The sequence below is a fragment of the Podarcis vaucheri genome (genome assembly GCF_965113315.1).
Source record: "Podarcis vaucheri genome assembly, chromosome: 8".
Classification (NCBI taxonomy): Eukaryota; Metazoa; Chordata; class Lepidosauria; order Squamata; family Lacertidae; genus Podarcis; species Podarcis vaucheri.
This window is the reverse complement of record NC_138766.1, coordinates 93,601,424-93,621,175: the sequence shown is the minus strand read 5'-3', so window position 1 is coordinate 93,621,175 and position 19,752 is coordinate 93,601,424. Positions and strand designations below refer to the sequence as shown.

At 47.7% G+C, this 19,752-nt stretch overlaps 1 protein-coding gene across 2 annotated transcripts in view; it reads left to right on the top strand.

The window, feature by feature from the left end:
• SLC39A4 (solute carrier family 39 member 4) overlaps positions 1–19,752 on the top strand; it is a 70,265-nt gene that overhangs the window by 48,440 nt on the left and 2,073 nt on the right. For both annotated transcript variants that reach the window (XM_082235617.1, XM_082235616.1), the window contains 6 exons: positions 2,944–3,116; positions 5,370–5,537; positions 7,069–7,173; positions 12,941–12,998; positions 15,486–15,638; positions 17,855–18,042. In XM_082235617.1, the coding sequence (XP_082091743.1) occupies positions 2,944–3,116; positions 5,370–5,537; positions 7,069–7,173; positions 12,941–12,998; positions 15,486–15,638; positions 17,855–18,042 (845 nt within the window). The remainder of the gene's footprint in view (positions 1–2,943; positions 3,117–5,369; positions 5,538–7,068; positions 7,174–12,940; positions 12,999–15,485; positions 15,639–17,854; positions 18,043–19,752) is intronic.

Below are 19,752 nucleotides of genomic sequence, written 5' to 3'. Positions count from 1 at the left end.
AACACCCTTTTTATGGCCCAGGATGCCTGATGAAGCAACTGGCCTGTGTTTAGAATGCTGATACGTGCCTGTCAGGCATAGAGAAATAGGACAGAGACGCAGAGGCTTGGATTGATCAGAAATCATATCAAAATGTCTCAAACCCAGTCAACACAATGCTTTCATTGCTGACACAAATGGCTTGCTCCATATTTTTTATATTTCCTCATAGCAATCCTACCTGATCACTACAGCTGACAGCTGTCGAGAGAGCCATGCCATGGAAGGGGCTAAAAGATATTCCACTTCCACAATGGCTCTGCTCTTCTTCCGGCAGCTGGGAATTGCAAGCGGGAAGAGTCCTGGTCTTGCTTGCGGACTTTGGGATGAATAAAAGAAAGCACTTCTTAACACAAGGCATAGTTAAGACTGTGGAACTCCCTCCCACAAGGGGCAGGAACGGCCACAACTTGGATAGCCACAAATTCATGGAGGAGGAGTGAGTTTTTGATGGCTACTAGCCAGGATGACTGGGCTCTGCCACCATGAGTATAAAGGTAAACTGTAATTGCATTAGCCAACGGCCATGGCAACATAAAACAAGCAATATATACAAATAAAAAGACAGCAATGGGTAAAAAGGGGACCAAGACTATCGTTCAGATAGTGGCCCTTAAACTCATTGCACCCTCGATAAACCTAGCATCCTTTGCTGTTGTCTGATCATTTTGACCTGATAAAAGAAAGAACAATGTGGCTGCAGATGGGCGGCCTGGGATGGTAAGTAAGAGTGGGGTGATGATCTCATTCCTCAGATTTTTATAAAGGGGGCAGGACAGGAGAGCGTGAGCCACTGTTTCCAGATTACCATCTCCACAGGGACAGAGTCATTTCTCAGTTGGAATCTTTTGGGATCTGCCCTCAAGTACGGCAGAGGGCATCACATCCAATCTGGCCAGTGTGAAGGCACGTCTGTATTTTGGGATAGTTAATTTATACAAATATGGTGCCATATTTCAAACTGAGAAGGGGGAGTTCCGCAGTGGCAGGGAGTTCCACAGTTTAAAACTGCGCGGCATGAATTTATCTGTCCTGCATCTTCCAACTTTCAGCATTGGATGTTCACAAATTCTAGAGTTAGGAGGGAGAAAAACTTCATCCGCTTTCTCCGTGCCACACATAATTTTATAAACTTCTGTCACGTCACTTCTGACTTTCCTCTCATCCTAAGCTAAACCTTCCCAATGGCCTCCATGCCTCTCTGCCCAGCGGTGCTTCGACAGACTTCTTTCCCCCTGTGTCATTCTTTTCTTAAGATTTTAATTTGATTGAGAGTATTACAGTGAGTTATAGTCAATATGAAATAAAAGGGGAAAAGAAAAAGGATATATAAAAAACATTTTAAAAGGCAGAGGAAAACAACAATAACAAAATAACAATAAAAAGTTATATAACTATGTAGTAGTAGTAGTAGTAGTAGTAATAATAATAATAATAATAATAATAATAATAATAATAATAATAATAATTTTTATTGATACCCCGCCCTCCCCAGCCAAGGCCGGGCTCAGTAGGTGTTTAAGCAGATAAGCTTATTGTTTCCCTCAAGTATACGTTGGTTCACAATGGTTTTGATAATAGCATAATCTTCCTCTGACAGCGATGTCTTCATGAGTTGCAAGAGATGTCCTGCCATCTATCCATTCATCCATCCAAGGGGGCAATATCTTTATCCTTCCAATATATTAATATCGATCTTCTTGCAGATGTAAGGGCCCAGAGAATCCATTTATGCTGACCAATAGTCATGCCCCATATGTTAGGCATATAGTTTAAGACGATGATAATATTAATATAATAATAATAATTTATTATTTATACCCCACCCATCTGGCTGGGTTTCCCCAGCCACTCTGGGCGGCTTCCAGCAAAATATTAAAATACAATAATTCATCAAATATTAAAAGCTTCCCTAGACAGGGCTGCCTTCAGATGTCTTCTAAAAGTCAGATAGTTGTTTATTTCCTTGACATCTGATGGGAGGGCGTTCCACAGGGCGGGCACCACCACCAAGAAGGCCCTCTGCCTGGTTCCCGGTAACCTCACTTCTCGCAATGAGAGAACCGCCAGAAGGCCCTCAGAGCTGGACCTCTGTGTCCAGGCAGAACGATGGGGGTGGAGATGCTCCTTCAGGTCTACTGGGCCGAGGCCGTTTAGGGCTTTCAAGGTCAGCACTACATGAGACACACCCAGGGGTAGTAAGAATGAAGGCCCTCTCCAGGAGTTATGTGTGGTGGCTGGGGATTGATAGAGAGATAGAGGCCTGGGTCAAACACTGCCAGGCCTGCCAAGAATCCCACCTTCGTCGCCAGTGAAATATACTCAGAGTCGAGAGTGAATTTCATGCTCTTCATTCAGCTCATATTGGTGAGGAGGAATAGAAGTTCCCCCAGAATGTCTGCTTTATATTCATTATTTACACAATGGGCCCCACGTGATTGGCTAATTCTGGGGCTCACCTGTAGCCAATCAGGTTGCGGATTCACTTCCACCTGGAGCTGGATTGGGTGGCTCCTGTGGACCAATCAGACTGCTGCTTTCTGGATCCTATTGTTCTAGGGCCAATCAGACTGCTGCATTCTGAATCCTATTGTTCTGGGACCAATCAGACTGCTGCATTTTGGATCCTATTGTTCTAGGGCCAATCAGACTGCTGCATTCTGAATCCTATTGTTCTAGGACCAATCAGACTGCTGCATTCTGAATCCTATTGTTCTAGGACCAATCAGACTTCTGCATTCTGAATCCTATTGTTCTAGGACCAATCAGACTGCTGCATTTTGGATCCTATTCAACTCAGTACAGAACACCAACACTTTGAATTGTGCCCGGAAATGTACGATGTCATCTTCTGAAACATACGTTTAACTCTTTCCCCGCAACCCCTCATTGCCCCTCTTCCAGAATACATCTACGGCTCGCTGGCGACCCTGCTGATCTGCCTGTGTGCCCTCTTTGGCATCGTCGTCCTCCTCTGCACCACCTGCATCAGCGCCTACCAGTACGTGATCCAGCTCTTCGTCAGCCTGGCGGTGGGATCCCTCACTGGGGATGCCATGCTCCACCTCATCCCCACGGTCAGTTCACACGGCGGGTGGGGCTGTTTCTGGCTTGTGCTGAGGCCGCACTCTCTGGGCAGGTGTGCCTCAAGGTGTGCTGGCAAGAGCATCCATTTGCAGGTGTACGTGGCTGCACACGATCCAACCTTTCCCTTAAAAAAAAAAATTATTAAGTTTCGATTTTATCACCTTTAAACAAATCCTTCTTATACTCATTACATATTTAATCAATCAAGCTTCGACTTCCCTCCCTCCCGTCTCATGGTTTCCATAATTCATTATTGCCTCATAGTGTAGCGTTCCCAAAGCAAGGAAGGATTGGACTCTGATTAATAAAATACACACAAGGCTTGACCAGCAAGACTCTGTGAGGGGTGCCAATAATAATTCCTGCACCCCTCGGCCCAGGTCATTTTATTCACAAAAGAACTTTTTACACAGTGTTCGTAAGAACCAACCAGATTTCCTCTGAGCATTTAAAAAAAAATCCATGTGAGACAAAGTCAGATCAGAAGAAATCCTGTTAACTACAAAGACTACTTTGAGCATGCATGCATATCGGAGAGTAAATAAGACAGGACTAGAGGAATGCATTCAGGTCATGAACAGGCAGGAAAGGAAGGAAGGATGGCAAGGAAAGAGTATTTACCATCTCCTTGTGAACTCTCTTCCTGGCCCTTAAGACCTACCTAAAAATTAAACTACATCAAAGCTAACTATCATCTTTATGACCCAGGATGTCTGATGAAGCAACCGGCAACTGGTCTGTGTATTTAGAATGCTTATACGGGCCTGCCAGGTGTAGAGCAGTGTTTCCCAACCTTTTTTGGGCAACGGCACACCTGTTTAAGGAAAAAAATCTCGCGGCACACCACCATTACAGCCCCGTGACGTCAGCACACAGCGTCACGCCGGGAGGGACGCACGAAAGTGAAAGTTTTTTCCCTCCCCCTTGCCGGGGAACCTCCAAGCTTTGGGGGTGGGAGGAGGCAGCAGAGCGAGGGACTGAGGGACGGCGGCAACTGAGGCGGCGGCGGCTGTTGTGGTGGTGGCAGCGATAGCGGGCGGAGGAGGGGGCGGCGGCGGGGCTTGAGGAGCCGTCGCCGGGAGTTGCTGCTGCTGTTGTTGCTGCTGCTGCCCGGACATGCCAGCCTCCTCCTCCTCCGCTGTCTCGCGCTCCTCCCTTTTGCACGCGCTGCCCCGCCGCTCGGCACCACCACCGCGGAGCCGCCCCCGGCTCGACGCGGATCCTCGCCGCCGCAGCCTCTGACCGCCCGACTCGCCCGCCTCCCTCCCACGGCACACCAGCCAATGTCTCACGGCACAGTAGTGTGCCGCGGAACACCGGTTGGGAAACACTGGTGTAGAGAACGCAAATGCCAGAGGTGGAAAGGCTTGTGAGATGTGATCAGAAATTATTGTCAATGAATCAAACCCAGTCAACGCCATGCTTTCATCGCGGACACAATGGCTTGCTTCACATTTCATAATTCCTCATAGCAATCCCACCTGACCCCCACACTCTGGATATATGCATTCCTACATCATAGCATTTGTACATTATCCCATTTACGTTTCACTCCTTCCGTTAATCACAATCTTTTAAACGAATATAAAAAGGTACAAATCCTTAACATTGCAAGTTTACTTACGCCAACCCTGCTAGTGTTGTTAATTGTTTGCAATTGTCCTTCAGATATTGTACAAATTTACTCCAGTCTTTTCGGAAAGTTTGATCGCGATGGTTTCCGATTTTCCCGGCCAGCCTCGCCGATTCTGCATAGCCCATAATCTTTGTCTGCCACTCTTCTAGCGATGGAATTTCCCGTCAGTTCCATTTTGGGGCTAAAAGAGTTCTTGCTGCTGTTGTCACATACATAAACAGTTTTATATCTCTCTTTGGGATCTCATTCCCTACTATACCTAACAGAAATGCCTCTGGTTTTTCCACAAATGTACTTTCAAACATTTTCTTTGACTCACTATATATCATTTGCCAGTGAGCTTTTACCTTACTACAAGTCCACCACATGTGACAAAAAAATTCCCTCCTTTCGCAATTCAACCGTTCCCAATCTGGTGCCCTCCACCCGGTGCTGTACTAGAACTCCCATCAGCCAGCATGGCAGCTCTCCTGACAGCATCACATGGCCACAGTGGGTGCTGGTGTGGATGGGAGTCTGGCATGTTTCGAAGGCAGGGATGTGTGGTCTTCAGAAACTTCTTCCCTGTGCCCCAAATCAAGCTGTGCCTCCTCTCTCCTGCCCGCAGTTCCTGGGTCTCCATTCTCACTCCCATGGCGAGGGCCACTCCCACAACCCCCATGGAGCCGAGGGCCACAACGTCCTGTGGAAGCTACTGGCCGTGCTGGGGGGGCTCTACCTCTTCTTCCTCCTCGAAAAGTTCTTCATCCTCCTGGGGCACTCGGACGACGACGAGGTGCGTTGGTTGTTTATCGGCTGCTAATTGTTGGCAGCGGTGGGGAGGAGGAAGGGAAAGGGGCAGGGGCACGCTTTGGCAATCATGGGGAATATGGCACCCTGGGCGAGGCCAAAATCTGGCGCCCACAAGTGGATTGTCTCAATTATGGATCTTCTCAGTTTGGCACTCCTTCTGCTTGGCACCGCCCACAGTGCCCTTAATCATGGGTAGGCAAACCAAGGCCCAGGGGCTGGATGCGGCCCATTCGTCTTCTCAATCCGGCCCCCGGACGGTTCGGGAACCAGTATGTTTTTATATGAGTAGAATGTGCCCTTTTATTTAAAATGCATCTCTGGGTTATTTGTGGTGCCTGCCTGGTGTTTTTACATGAGCAGAATGTGTGCTTTTATTTAAAGTGCACCTCTGGGTTATTTGTGGGGCATAGGAATTCATTCATTTCTTTTTTCAAAATATAGTCCGGCCCTCCACAAGGTCTGAGAGACAGTGGACCAGCCCCCTGCTGAAAATGTTTGCTGACACCTGAATCCAGGGCGGAAAGGAACTTGTAACACATCCTTTCTCCGTAACTTGAAGTGGGGAGCCTCTGGCTTGCAGGCCCATCTGTAGAGGCATTTTTTGGGTAGCGCAACCAGTGCAGCTACACTGTGCCCCTTGCTACAGGGGGGCCCAGAACATTCCTGTAGAACAGAGTGCAAGAGGTTGGGGGGGGATTTTAGCGTCGCACAGGGTGCCGCTGAAATTTGAGAGCCCAGGGTCCGCCGCTGCAGTATTGACCCAATGTGGCCAGCGAGTCCTTTAAAAAAAATAAATGCTCACCTCTCCGTCAGCTGACATCACTCTGATGGGCAGGTGATGTCAGCTGATGAGCGGGGTTCAATCCTGTGGGGAACTGGGGTGCCTGCTTGATCCCTGCAGAAAGCAAGATTTGACCTCCTGCTCATTGGCTGATGAGCAGGGATTGAACTCCTTTTTTTAAATAAATCATTTTTATTAAGTTTTCCGTTTTAACAATCCAATCAAATCACATTAAATATTCCAAATTATACATATAGGTAAAGGGTAAAGGGACCCCTGACCATTAGGTCCAGTCGTGGCTGACTCTGTGGTTGCAGCGCTCATCTCGCTTTATTGGCCGAGGGAGCCGGCATACAGCTTCCGGGTCATGTGGCCAGCATGACTAAGCCACTTCTGGCGAACCAGAGCAGCGCACAGAAACGCCGTTTCCCTTCCCGCTGGCGCGGTACCTATTTATCTACTTGCACTTTGACATGCTTTCGAACTGCTAGGTGGGCAGGAGCAGGGACTGAGCAACGGGAGCTCACCCTGTTGCAGGGATTCGAACCGCCGACCTTCTGATCGGCAAGTTCTAGGCTCTGTGGTTTAACCCATAGCGCCACCCGCGTTACATATCAAATAATCGAATATTCTGCCAAATTATAAATTAGCAGGGATTGAACTCCTGCTGGGTTGCCTAGCAACTGCATGGGTCCAACCAGATGCCATGTTCCCTTGTATCTCCCGCCTCCAGGAGCACAGCACAGGGCACCAGTGCGACCACGGCATGTCCCTGCAGCTCTACCAAGACGAGATGAAGAGGAGGAAGCAGGAGAAAGGTGCTTCTCACGCTGACCTGGTGAGTGGCCTGCCCTGCCTGCCTCCACCTAGGACTGGCATCCTGGCTGCTGAGATGTCCTCAGTCTCTCTGGGTTGTTTTATGCATTTCTAGGTTGAGTCAGAGGCTAAGCAAAGATTACTCAAGGTTCTGGAAAAGAACCCCAAGCAAAATAAGAGTCGGCATGGCAGCTGTTATGTACTGAGTTGAATAGGATTCAGAATGCAGCAGTCTGATTGGTCCTAGAACCATAGGATCCAGAATGCAGCAGTCTGATTGGTCCTAGAACAACAGGATCCAGAATGCAGCAGTCTGATTGGTCCTAGAACAATAGGATCCAGAATGCAGCAGTCTGATTGGTCCTAGAACAACAGGATCCAGAATGCAGCAGTCTGATTGGTCCTAGAACCATAGGATCCAGAATGCAGCAGTCTGGTTGGTCCAAGAACAATAGGATCCAGAATGCAGCAGTCTGATTGGCCCTAGAACAATAGGATCAAGTACGCAGCAGTCTGGTTGGTCCCCAGGAGCCACCCAATCCAACTCCAGGTGGAAGTGAATCCGCAACCTGATTGGCCTACATAAGAATCCCAGAATTAGCCAATCACATGGGGCCCATTGTGTAAATAATGTATATAAAGCAGACATTTTGGGGGAACTTCCATCCCTCACTGTTCTGAGCTGAATAAAGAGCATGAAATCCCCACTTGACTCCGAGTATATTCCAAGCAAAAGTAAGAGTCGGCATAGCAGCTTTGGCCAAGTTGATGCCCTCCAGATGTTTGGGCAGGGGCTGATGGGAGAGGTAGTGCAAATGTTAACGGAAAAATCTGAGGGCTCCCTTGGACAAAAAGTAAAGACACCAACCAGGATAACTTGGAGCAAAACAGCAGCCTGTAGGCTTGGCCTTTATTGAACTGTTGCAACAGGGTATTCCCTTCACTTGCAAGAGAGAGGAAAGACCCAGAACAATGGGCTGCAAGACCTTATAAAAACTTTTGAAATTCCCCTCCTCTAGCTCAAGCCCACCCCCAGAAACATCATGCATACATTTCAGAAAGGAGGGGTTGACATCATGCATACCTTACAGAAAGGAGGGGTTGACATCATGCATATGTTACAGAAAGGAGGGGTTGAGGGAGGAGTAGTGGTGGTAACCTGAGTGTCCTGTCACCCAGCTGGTTCCTCCTTTCCCCCTCCCCATGAGTACTTTCCAGGTGACAATGGGGAGTTTGCAGTTTCCTGCCCCCAAAGGGAAGATCTGATCATTGTCCTTTGTTTCAGTCTGTGGTGAATCCACTGTTCTTTGTGATTTTGATTGTCTTCTGTCTGGGATTATCAGGGTTGACATAGCAACTGGGCAGGGCTCCTGTGGATGTGCTGGGATGGTGAAGGGATTATGGCTGACCAGAAACCAAGCCACCACCCCCCTTTGATAGTCCTTGTCACATGGAGTAAAAAAAATGGAACAGTGCAAATCCGATGTATGGTTGATTTTCTATGAATTTATAACAGAAATATGGCGTATGTAGTGTGTGAGTGTGAGTGTGTGTGAAGTTTGTGCAAACAGAATGATTGGGGTGGGGGGGGTACCTGCTACACAAAACATATAGAAGGTGCCTGCTTGCCCAACACTGCACTGCTGAATAGATGAAGGCTGTTCCTTTAACCCAGGAGACAAGTCCTCATGGATACTTAGAAACTTAGGAGTTAGAAGGGACCCTGAGGGTCATCTAGTTCAACCCCCTGCGAAACATTAATCTCAGCTAAAGCATCCCTGACCAATGGTCACCAAACCTCTGCTTAGAAACCTCCAAGGAAGGAGAGCCCAACTTCCAAAAGAGTCTGTTCCCCTGTCAAACAGCTCTTCCCATCCGAATGTTCTTCCTGATGAAGTTGGCATCTCCTGTCCTGCAACTTGAAGCCGCTGGTTGGAGTCCTAGCCTCTAGAGGTCCCTAAATGGCAACACCCTCGAGGTCCCGGGCCCTAAGGAAGTCAGATTAGCCTCAACCAGAGCCAGGGCCTTTTCAACACTGGCCCCGGTCTGATGGAACGCTCTGTCTCATGAGACCAGGGCTCTGTGGGATCTGATTTCTTTCCGCAGAGCCTGTAAGACAGAGTTGTTCCGCCTGGCCTTTGGCTTGGAATCAACTTGATCCCCTCCCCCGCTTTCCTTTTATCTTTCCCCTTCTGTGATGGAACTCCTATTTGGGGACTTCCCTGGCTTTTTTCTGGCCCACGTAGGACCAGTCTGGATAGCTGACCTTGGTGAAGATTTGACGTTTTCATCCCCAAAAAGGGGTGTAGCTTAAGACCACCACCCGCAGATACATCATACCTACATCACGGAAGGGCAGTCTACAACAGAAATCTGAGTGTGTTGTTTATCTCCTGTCTGGCAAGTTACCTGTTAATGCTTACTTGATTGGATACCCTGGGAAGCCTGGCCAGTCCCTTGTAATGATAAATACTTAGTTCCTGAGTCAGGTCACAGGCTCACCCTATTCAAACACAGACGGAAAGGGTATAAGACAGGATTTGTGAAGGAAAAGACAATGGGGAGGCTTTTCCGTTTTCCTTTGACTTTTCAGAGAAAACATTCGGTCAGTTTGGGACAGTTTGGGAATCAAAATTTTTTCCAGGTCGGTCTTCCTGTGCTGATCTATGTACGTGCTTGGTTGGTACACTTATGAACATTTAACATATATCTAAGACCTGAAAATTCCTACCACACCACCCTTTTCCTTTTTTGCTGCTGCATCACACTGTTGACTCATGTTAAGTCTTGATGAGACAGTGAACACTGAGATACCCAGAGATGGGCAGAGAGCTGCTTCCACCTGTAGCTCGGCATTCCAGGAGCTGTGAGTGATCTCCGGCAAAAAGCAAAAAATAAATTTCTGCCTTCCTCTTTCGCCCAATTCTGTGCCATGCCTTTATACAGAACCCAAGCATGATTTACCAGCCCCACCTAATGGTGGAAGGTGGAATAAAGATGTGCGGGAAGAAATATGTGGCTATCTGAAAAATGCCTTGCACTGCTCCAGACTATTGGTGCATCGAGCCCATTATTGTCTTCTCGGACTGGCAGCTGCTCTCCCAGGTTTTCTGGCAGGGAAGGGTATTTTCCCTATCGCCCGCCACCTGAGATCCTTCTTAACTGGAGAGGTCAGGGATTGAACCAGGGACGTTCTGCATGCAAAGCAGGAGCCTATTCCACTGCTCCGCGGTGCCTCCCTGTTGGGTTTTGCTCCTGCTGCTTAATTTCCACATTAATTTTTTTTTTATTTTTTAAAGTGGGAGAAATCAGCAGTCTGAGTCAGTGGGGCATGCAAACACACACCCCCTCGAAGATTTGAAATTGAAATGAAGTATAAAAAACACTGATGCTCAAGACATCGATTCTATAAAACATATTTTGCTGCACTGTGCAAAATGCGAGCAAGCCAGGGCAGAACTGATATTACCTTTTCCTGGAAAATCAGAGGCTCACTATGTCAGGTTCCTATTGGAAGAACAGACAAACACTACAACATTAGCAGTGGCAAAGTTTTTATTGATGGTTGCAAGAATAATAATAATAGTAATAATAATTTATTATTTGTACCCCGCCCATCTGGCTGGGTTTCCCCAGCCACTCTGGGCGGCTTCAATAGAAACCAAAAAACACTAAAATATCATACATTAAAAACTTCCCTGAACCAATAATCCCTATCTTTAAGTCTGAACAAAATGCTTGTTTAACCTGGAGGTAGGCTGTCTGAATTGTGCATTGCTTTGTGACGATTTGTTGGGTCTCTGGACCGTGATAAAGATTGATTGGAAAAAACAAGCAGCAGTGACCCAAAGTCTAAAGCAAAAATGGGTAGTGATTTTGTCCTCTAAAATGAGCTTGAGAGTACGATCGCTCTGTTGTTCTGTTTCCAAAACAGGAGAGAAGTCTTTCCCCCAAGGTTTGCTTCTTTAATGTATGCTTTTAAAATAAAACAACCTGGGGGGAAACTACACCAACCTTTTGAAAATGTTATGATTTATTTGGGGAGGCGAGGACGTGGAACTGTGTTACTCATCTTTTAATTTAATGTAAATTTATTATCACAGAATTGGAAGGGACCCCAAGGCTCATTTAGTCCAGCCGCGTCTGATGCAGAATTTCTCACATTCAGATTCCACCCAAGGAGCTCAAAATGTTGTACATGGTTTCTCCCCTCCCCATTTTCCCCCTCACAACAACTCTGTGAGGTAGGTTGGGATGAGGGACAGCTAAAAAAGCCAATGCAATTCTGGGCTGCATCAATAGGAGTATAGCATCTAGATCAAGGGAAGTAATAGTGCCACTGTATTCAGCTCTGGTCAGACCTCACCTGGAGTACTGTGTCCAGTTCTGGGCACCACAGTTCAAGGAGGACACTGACAAACTGGAACGTGTCCAGAGGAGGGCAACCAAAATGGTCCAAGGCCTGGAAACGATGCCTTATGAGGAATGGCTAAGGGAGCTGGGCATGTTTAGCCTGGAGAAGAGGAGGTTAAGGGGTGATATGAGAGCCATGTTCAAATATATAAAAGGATGTCACATAGAGGAGGGAGAAAGGTTGTTTTCTGCTGCTCCAGAGAAGTGGACACGGAGCAATGGATCCAAACTACAAGAAAGAAGATTCCACCTAAACATTAGGAAGAACTTCCTGACAGTAAGAGCTGTTGGACAGTGGAATTTGCTGCCAAGGAGTGTGGTGGAGTCTCCTACTTTGGAGGTCTTTAAGCAGAGGCTTGACAACCATATGTCAGGAGTGCTCTGATGGTGTTTCCTGCTTGGCAGGGGGTTGGACTCGATGGCCCTTGTGGTCTCTTCCAACTCTAGGATTCTATGACTGGCTGAGTGGGGCTTTGAACCCTGGTCTCCCAGGTCTATAGTCCAACACTCTAACCATTACACCACAAGCCTCTTCTGTTTTGAGGGAAGCACCTGCTTATTATGTTGAAACCTGACTGTGCAGAAATGCCTCTTGCCTGGTGACTGGCAGCCATTGGTAGGGCAGGCGGCAGGGAGCCCAACAGCAGGGGGCGCCAATCAGTTCTGAGCTTCATCCCCAAACTCCTTGCTGAGTTCCGAGGGGGAGCAAAATTGTCTAGATCAGGCTTTGGTTCCTGCACTGCAAGGGGTTGGACTAGATGACCATTGGGATCCAATTCTACAATTCTGTGATTCATTGCAGGTGTTTAAGCAGAGGCTGGATGGCCATCTTATCAGAGAATATTTAGCTGAGATTCCTGCATTGCAGGGGGCTGGACTCAATGGCCCTTGGGGTCCCTTCCAGCTTTACAATTCTCTGATTCTATGAATTGTCCAGCGCTTTCGTATGTAGGTGACTCTTTAAATTTAATTAATGCTACTACAGTCATACCTCGTGTTATGTTTGCTTCGGGTTGAGCGTTTTCAGGCTGCGCTCCGCGGCGACCCGGAAGTACTGGAAAGGGTTACTGCCGGGTTTCACCGCTCGCGCATGCACAGACACTCAAAATGACCGCATGCGCAGAAGCAGCGAATCGTGACCCGCACATGCGCAGACGCGGGTTGCGTTCTGCTCAGGTTGCGAACGGGGCTCTGGACCAGATCCCGTTTGCAACCAGAGGTACCACTGTACTAATAAAATGGAGGGCTCAGAAAATGAACAGAAGGCAGGGACTGCGCCTTGGAAAAGCAGGGCCTTTTTGCGTGGCCCCAAAGTGGGACGCAGGCTGTGCCTGTCTCACATTCTCTTTTTCTACCCGCCTGTTCTTTCTTAATAGGTGACTGCTGAGGAGGCAGATTTCAGCCAGATGCGGAAGAAAGAGACCCTCAGTCGAGGTGAGCACCAGCAAAGTCCTGTCCAGCAACCAGATGGGATTCTCCTTGACATGTCCAGCATTTATTCTTATTCTTCTTATTATTTATTAAATTTGTATACCGCCCTATACCCGTAAATCTCAGGAAGGTTCACAACATAACCTCAAGAAGCTGCTTTGATTGAACGATTTTCATTTCTAACATTTCCATGCACCAGGACAGGTTATAACAACCAGAAATATAATTATAAAAACAGGAATCGGTGGTAATAATGAAACAAAAGACCAGCTCAGAGCAAAACCATGATCACAATTGTTCACTTGTTGTTTTTAAAGTCTTTTTTATTAAGTTTTCCATTTTAACAATCCAATCAAATCACATTAAATATTCCAAATTATACATATACATATCAAATAGTACAAATATTCTGCCGATTTATAAATTTTTGTTGTTGGGACTTCCCATGCTTCAAGTTCGGATGAGGCTCTGATCATCTCATATCTCTTTTGCTTTTGATAGTCATTTCTAATAGTTCCTTTAAATCTTCCTGTTATTTTCACAATCGTTCACTTGTATGTTGCCTTTCCATAGTTAAAACCACTCTCAAGACAGCTTACAGACACAGAAATAGTTGCGCAAGTACAAAACTGTAACCAAAGCAGTCCTAAGCGATGTGTCAGAGTCGGCACGACAAAATCAAACAATCCCCGCATGTCATAAGAAGATCTAAAAATCAAGGCGCAGGGAATTGATACCAAGAGCATCAAAACGAACATCCGCAAAGTGGAATCTTGACCCCCAACGCAAACCCTAAAACGATGCCCCACTCCAAGAGTCTGTAGGGTTTATATGAGTTTTCCATCAGTGAGATCTCTTGGGGTTTGTATCCTGCGTGAAGCTGGTCTCAAGGGCTGGACTCGCCACCACTCTGCAATGCAAGCAAATCTCTGTTGCGTCCTAAATCAGTCCCCCCCAACCTGGTGCCTTCTAGATGTTTTGGACTACAACTCCTGTCAGCTGGTGATGCCGTCCAAAACATCTGGGGGTACCAGGCTGAGGAAGGCTGTCCTAGATATATTATTATTATTATTACATTTGGATGGCATCACCAGCTGACAGTAGTTTTGGTCCAAAACATCTGCAGGGTACCAGGCTGAGGAAGGCTGTCCTAGATATAATAATAATAATAATTTATTTATTATTTATACCCCGCTCATCTGGCTGAGTTTCCCCAGCCACTGTGGGCGGCTCCCAATTGAGTGTTAAAAACAAAACATAGATTTCTGATGGGGCCCAAATCGTATGTGCAAACCTGGGACCCCGTTTCCTGGACACACCTTTGGTTCAACATCGAGCCAAGACGTTGTCTGAATTGGCCCTCCAAACCTGCCCAACTTCCCACCTTGATTTAACCCTCCTCCTAATTTCCCATATCCGAGGTTTCCTGTCTGCAAATTCCCTCCTTTCGGAGGGGGAAAAAAGAATTCTCTTAAAACAAAAGAAGCTAGCTGTCCGACCCAGGTGGGACTTGAACCCACAATCCCCAGCTCCGGAGGCTGATGCCTTATCCATTAGGCCACTGGGCCACTCCTGCCACAGTTCCTTCTCGTTTTCAGAACAAACGGCGCATTGTGTTACGGGCTGAATCCCCCAGCATGAAGGGAGGGCGGCTTGGGAAGGGTCATTGACAGCTCAAGTAGAATTGCTCTCTGCCTGCTTTCCAGAGGCTGCCTCTGGCACATGTCGCCTCCAGCAGGGCGCAGGGCCTGAAGGCTGCCAGCTGGGAAGGAAAAATGCAAAGGGTTTCAGGGCTTGTGTTTCGCACACACTGCTCTTTGTGCGTCCTGCAGGGGGTGAGGACACATGAAAGGAAGCCTTTATTTCTGCGTAGCTGAGCTATGGAACCCGCAGGAGGTAGTGAGGGCCACCGACTTGGACGGCTCCAGAAGGGAATTATAAGAATAAAAAATTAATAATAATCTTTTTTATTTATTTATACCCTGCCCTTCCCGGTTCAAAAACCGGGCTCAGGGCGGCTAAGAACAAATTTAAAACACTTAATTGTAAAAGCAGCATAAAATACAGTATAAAAACATGAATACAGTGGTACCTTGGGTTACATACGCTTCAGGTTACATACGCTTCAGGTTACACACTCCACTAAGCCAGAAATTGTGCTTCAGGTTAAGAACTTTGCTTCAGGATGAGAACAGAAATTGTGCTCCGGCGGCACGGCAGCAGCAGGAGGCCCCCTTAGCCAAAGTGGTGCTTCAGGTTCAGAACCGTTTCAGATTAAGTACGGACCTCCGGAACAAATTAAGTACTAAACCCGAGGTACCACTGTACAAATAATAAATTATTTGTATAAATTATTTGTATAAAAATACTGGGGAGGCCCAGTACAAATTATTATCATTATTATCATTATTATCATTCTTCTTCTTCTTCTTCTTCTTATTATTATTATTATTATGAGGTTCTGATGTCTCCCATTTGCTCCTTCCGCAGAGCTGAGGATGCTGCCGTACATGATCACCATTGGAGACGCCATCCACAACTTCGCCGACGGACTGGCCGTTGGCGCCGCCTTCTCCTCTTCTTGGAAGACGGGTCTGGCCACCTCGCTGGCCGTCTTGTGCCACGAACTGCCCCACGAGCTCGGTGCGGAGGGAGGAGGGGCTGGGCATTGCATGGCACTGAAGGCAGGGTTGGGGTTTATTTAATTTTGTGCACTGGAGGAAGCCGGCGGGCAGACGAAAAGGAAGCCCTTCTTCACACAGCACATCATTAAACTGTGGAACTCCCCGCCACAGGAGGCAGGGATGGCCGCCAACTTGGATGAATTTAAAAGAGGATTAGGCAAATTCGTGGAGCAGAGGGGTATCAGTGGCTACTAGGCATGACGGCTGTGGTCTACGCCCGCAGTTGGGGGCAGGGATCCTTCTGAATCCCAGTTGCTGGAAACCGCAGGAAGGCAGAGGGCTCTTGTGTTCGAATCCTGCTTGCTGGTTTCCCGTTGGGTCACATAGCTGTCAACTTTTCCCTTTTCTTGCGAGGAATCCTATTCGGAATAAGGGAATTTCCCTTTTAAAAAAGGGAAACGTTGACAGCTATGTTGGGGTATCTGGTTGGCTATTGTGAGTTTAGGGTGCACAGTCTTTCCCATCCAGGCGCCCCCCATATATGTTGTACTATAACTCCCATGGTTATAGCAGTCACGAAATGGTGACGAAATGGTGATGGTGACAGCAGTCACAAAATTAAAAGATGCCTGCTCCTTGGGAGAAAGGCGATGGCAAACCTATACAGCATCTTAAAAAGCAGAGACATCACCTTGCCGACAAAGGTCCATATAGTTCAAGCTGTGGTTTTCCCAGTAGTGATGTATGGAAGTGAGAGCTGGACCATCAAGAAGGCTGGATGCTTTTGAATTCTGGTGCTGGAGGAGACTCTTGAGAGTCCCATGGACTGCAAGAAGATCCAACCTCTCCATTCTGAAGGAAATCAGCCGTGAGTGCTCACTGGAAGGACAGATCCTGAAGCTGAGGCTCCAGTACCTTGGCCACCTCATGAGAAGAGAAGACTCCCTGGAAAAGACCCTGATGTTGGGGAAGATGGAGGGCACAAGGAGAAGGGGACGACAGAGGACGAGATGGTGGGACAGTGTTCTCGAAGCGACCAGCATGAGTTTGACCAAACTGCGGGAGGCAGTGGAAGACAGGAGGGCCTGGCGTGCTCTGGTCCAGGGGGTCACGAAGAGGCGGACACGACTAAACAACAATAACTCCCGTCACCCTTAGTGCCTTTGGCTATGCCGGCCTGTGGATCATGGGAGCCGCAGCATGTGAGGGGTGCCAGGATGGGTAGGCTGAGCTGGGATATGCCGCATGGTGGCAAAACAACGCAGCAATTTTTCTTTTCCGTTCGACGGGGTAAGCGCTCAGAGTGGGCTGCTGCAAGCTCCTGATAAATAAGTAGGAGTTCTTGTTATTAAATAGACCAAGAAAAAAGCACACCAAGAACTCAGGCCAATAGAAATTTCAGTAGTGGGAGTGGTCCCTACTCGCAAATCAATAGTCAATTGTAACAAAAACTAATCCATTCAAAAGTATGTATTCTGACAAGGATTACAAACTCAAATGGAGATTAGAAACTCAAGCTCATAAGGATATGTATAACACAATAATTCGTTACAGAATTATAGGTGAGAGTTTATGAGTAGAGATAAGTTCATGTTTAGCCCTTAGTCAGATTCGACGTGAAGGTCTTAGTTTCAATCATTGAGGAGAAGTCAGAAGTCAGTTATGGATCAGAAACCAGGACAGGGCCCTGTTTCGATGTATTCACCTTCATCAGCTGGAAGTATCAAACATTACACGAAAGTACCTTTAAATTCTAAATTAGCATAAATTATAAAACAGTCATAAATTATAAATTATTGTGTTATACATATCCTTATGAGCTTGAGTTTCTAATGTGTGTTTGAGTTTATAATCTCTATATGAGTTTGTAATCCAATTGTTTGTTACAATTGACTATTGGTTTGCTAGTAGGGACCGCTCCCACTACTGAAACTTATATTGGCCAGAGTTCCTGGTGTGCTTTTTTTCTTGGCAAGCTCCTGAGAAGGCAGTGTTTCCTAGCAGGTAGATCCTGGGCGGCTTCCAAGCAGGGATCTGAAGGCAGGTGCTTCCCCTCCACCCCCAAATGATAGGGACGGGGTGTCTCCTTCGGGCTGCGTGATACCTGGCCGAATGCCGCCGCTCCTAGTAGAATCATGGAGTTATAGACGTAGAGGGGAACCCCGACACCATCTAGTCCAGCCTCCTGGAATCTCAGCTAATGAATGGCTGACCATCTTCCTCCCGCCTTTGCAGGGGACTTTGCCGCCCTGCTCCACGCTGGGCTGAGCATCAAGTGGGCTTTGCTGCTCAACTTCCTCAGCGCCCTCACAGCCTTCGTGGGCCTCTACATCGCGCTTTCTGTGTCCACGGGAGAAGAGTTCGAGGCCTGGATTTTCACCGTGGCCACTGGCCTCTTCCTCTACGTGGCCCTGTGCGATATGGTAAGCAGTGAGAGTTCTACCCCTGGCAGTTGTTCTCCTTTTCTTACCATTCTCCCAACTTATTATTTTTATTATACCACAGAGCCTCTTGGGCTTGCCGATCGGAAGGTTGGCGGTTCGAATCCCCGCGACGGGGTGAGCTCCCGTTGCTCAGTCCCTGCTCCTGCCAACCTAGCAATTCAAAAGCACATCAAAGTGCAAGTAGATACAGTGGTACCTCTGGATGCGAACGGGATCTGTTCTGGAGCCCCGTTCGCATCCTGAAGTGAACGCAACCCATGTCTGCGCATGCGCAGGTCGCAATTCACCACTTCTGCACATGCGCGTGACGTCATTTTGAGCGTCTGCAGGTGCGTGAGCGTCGAAACCCAGAAGTAACACGCTCCATTACTTCCGGGTCACTGTGGAGCGCAACCCGAAAAGGCTTAACCTGAAGCGACTTCAACCCGAGGTATGACTGTAAATAGGTACCGCTCTGGCGGGAAGGTAGACGGCGTTTCCGTGCGCTGCTCTGGTTTGCCAGAAGTGGCTTAGTCATGCTGGCCACATGACCTGGAAGCTGTATGCCTGCTCCCTCAGCCAATAAAGCGAGATGAGCACCGCAACCCCAGAGTCGGTCACAACTGGACCTAATGGTCAGGGGTCCCTTTACCTTTACTAGCTTAGGGAAAACACGTGTAAGTGGGGAAATGAGAGATGGTGTCATATGAGCCAACTCAAGTCAGCCAGCAGCAGTGATGCCTCTGAGAGAGAAGCAGTCCAGCTCCACCTTCCACAGCCAGCCAACAAGGCTCCCTTTTCCGGGGCTGGGGGAGGCTCTCTCTGCCTCCGAGTCCAAGCCCCTCCACTGGCTGTGGAGAGGAGGAAGAAGAGGAGCTGCTGCCATCGACCGCCGCAACGCGGACATGCGCCGTTACACACACGCGCCCGCATGTAGCGCGTGTGCCGTCACATATCCGCGTTGTGGCGACGGGCACCCACAATCCTGAGGGTGAGTCGGCACTCCTGAACGGTGTAGGGAAAGTGGGTGCTAGAACTCATGACTATACAATGAAGCTGTATCACCCCAAAAAAGTTTTTTATTTGAGTTTCTACTGAAATGAGGCTGCATTTTAATGTTGTACTTCAATCTTGTTTTTAAGTTGTATTTTAATCAATTGTTTTTATACCTGGGGTTAGCCGCCTGAGCCCGGTCTTGGCTGGGGAGGGTGGGGTATATTATTATTAATATAGGTAGATTCTGGACCAAAGAAAAAGGCATGGCTAAACTATTTAGTTTGCTCAGGCAAGATGTCTCCGAATATACCAGTAGCTGGGAGTCGCAGGTGCAGCGAGTGTTGCACAGGCCTCGCTTCTAGGCATCCCATAGTCACCAGCAAGGAGGACAGGATGCTAGACTCAATAGGCCCTGTTGGCCTGATCCTGCCGTCTGCCTCTTCTTACGCTTGATTATTTATTTGTTACAACAACAACAAACAATTTATTACTTATACCCCACCCATCTGGCCGGGCGTCCCCAGCCACTCTGGGCAGCTTCCAGCAGGGCATTAAAAACCCAATAAAACATCAGACATTAAAAACTTCCCTAAACAGGGCTGCCTTCAGATGTCTTCTAAAAGTCAGATAGTTATTTATTTCCTTGACATCTGGTGGGAGGGCCTTCCACAGGGCGGGTGCCACCACCGAGAAGGCCCTCTGCCTGGTTTATAT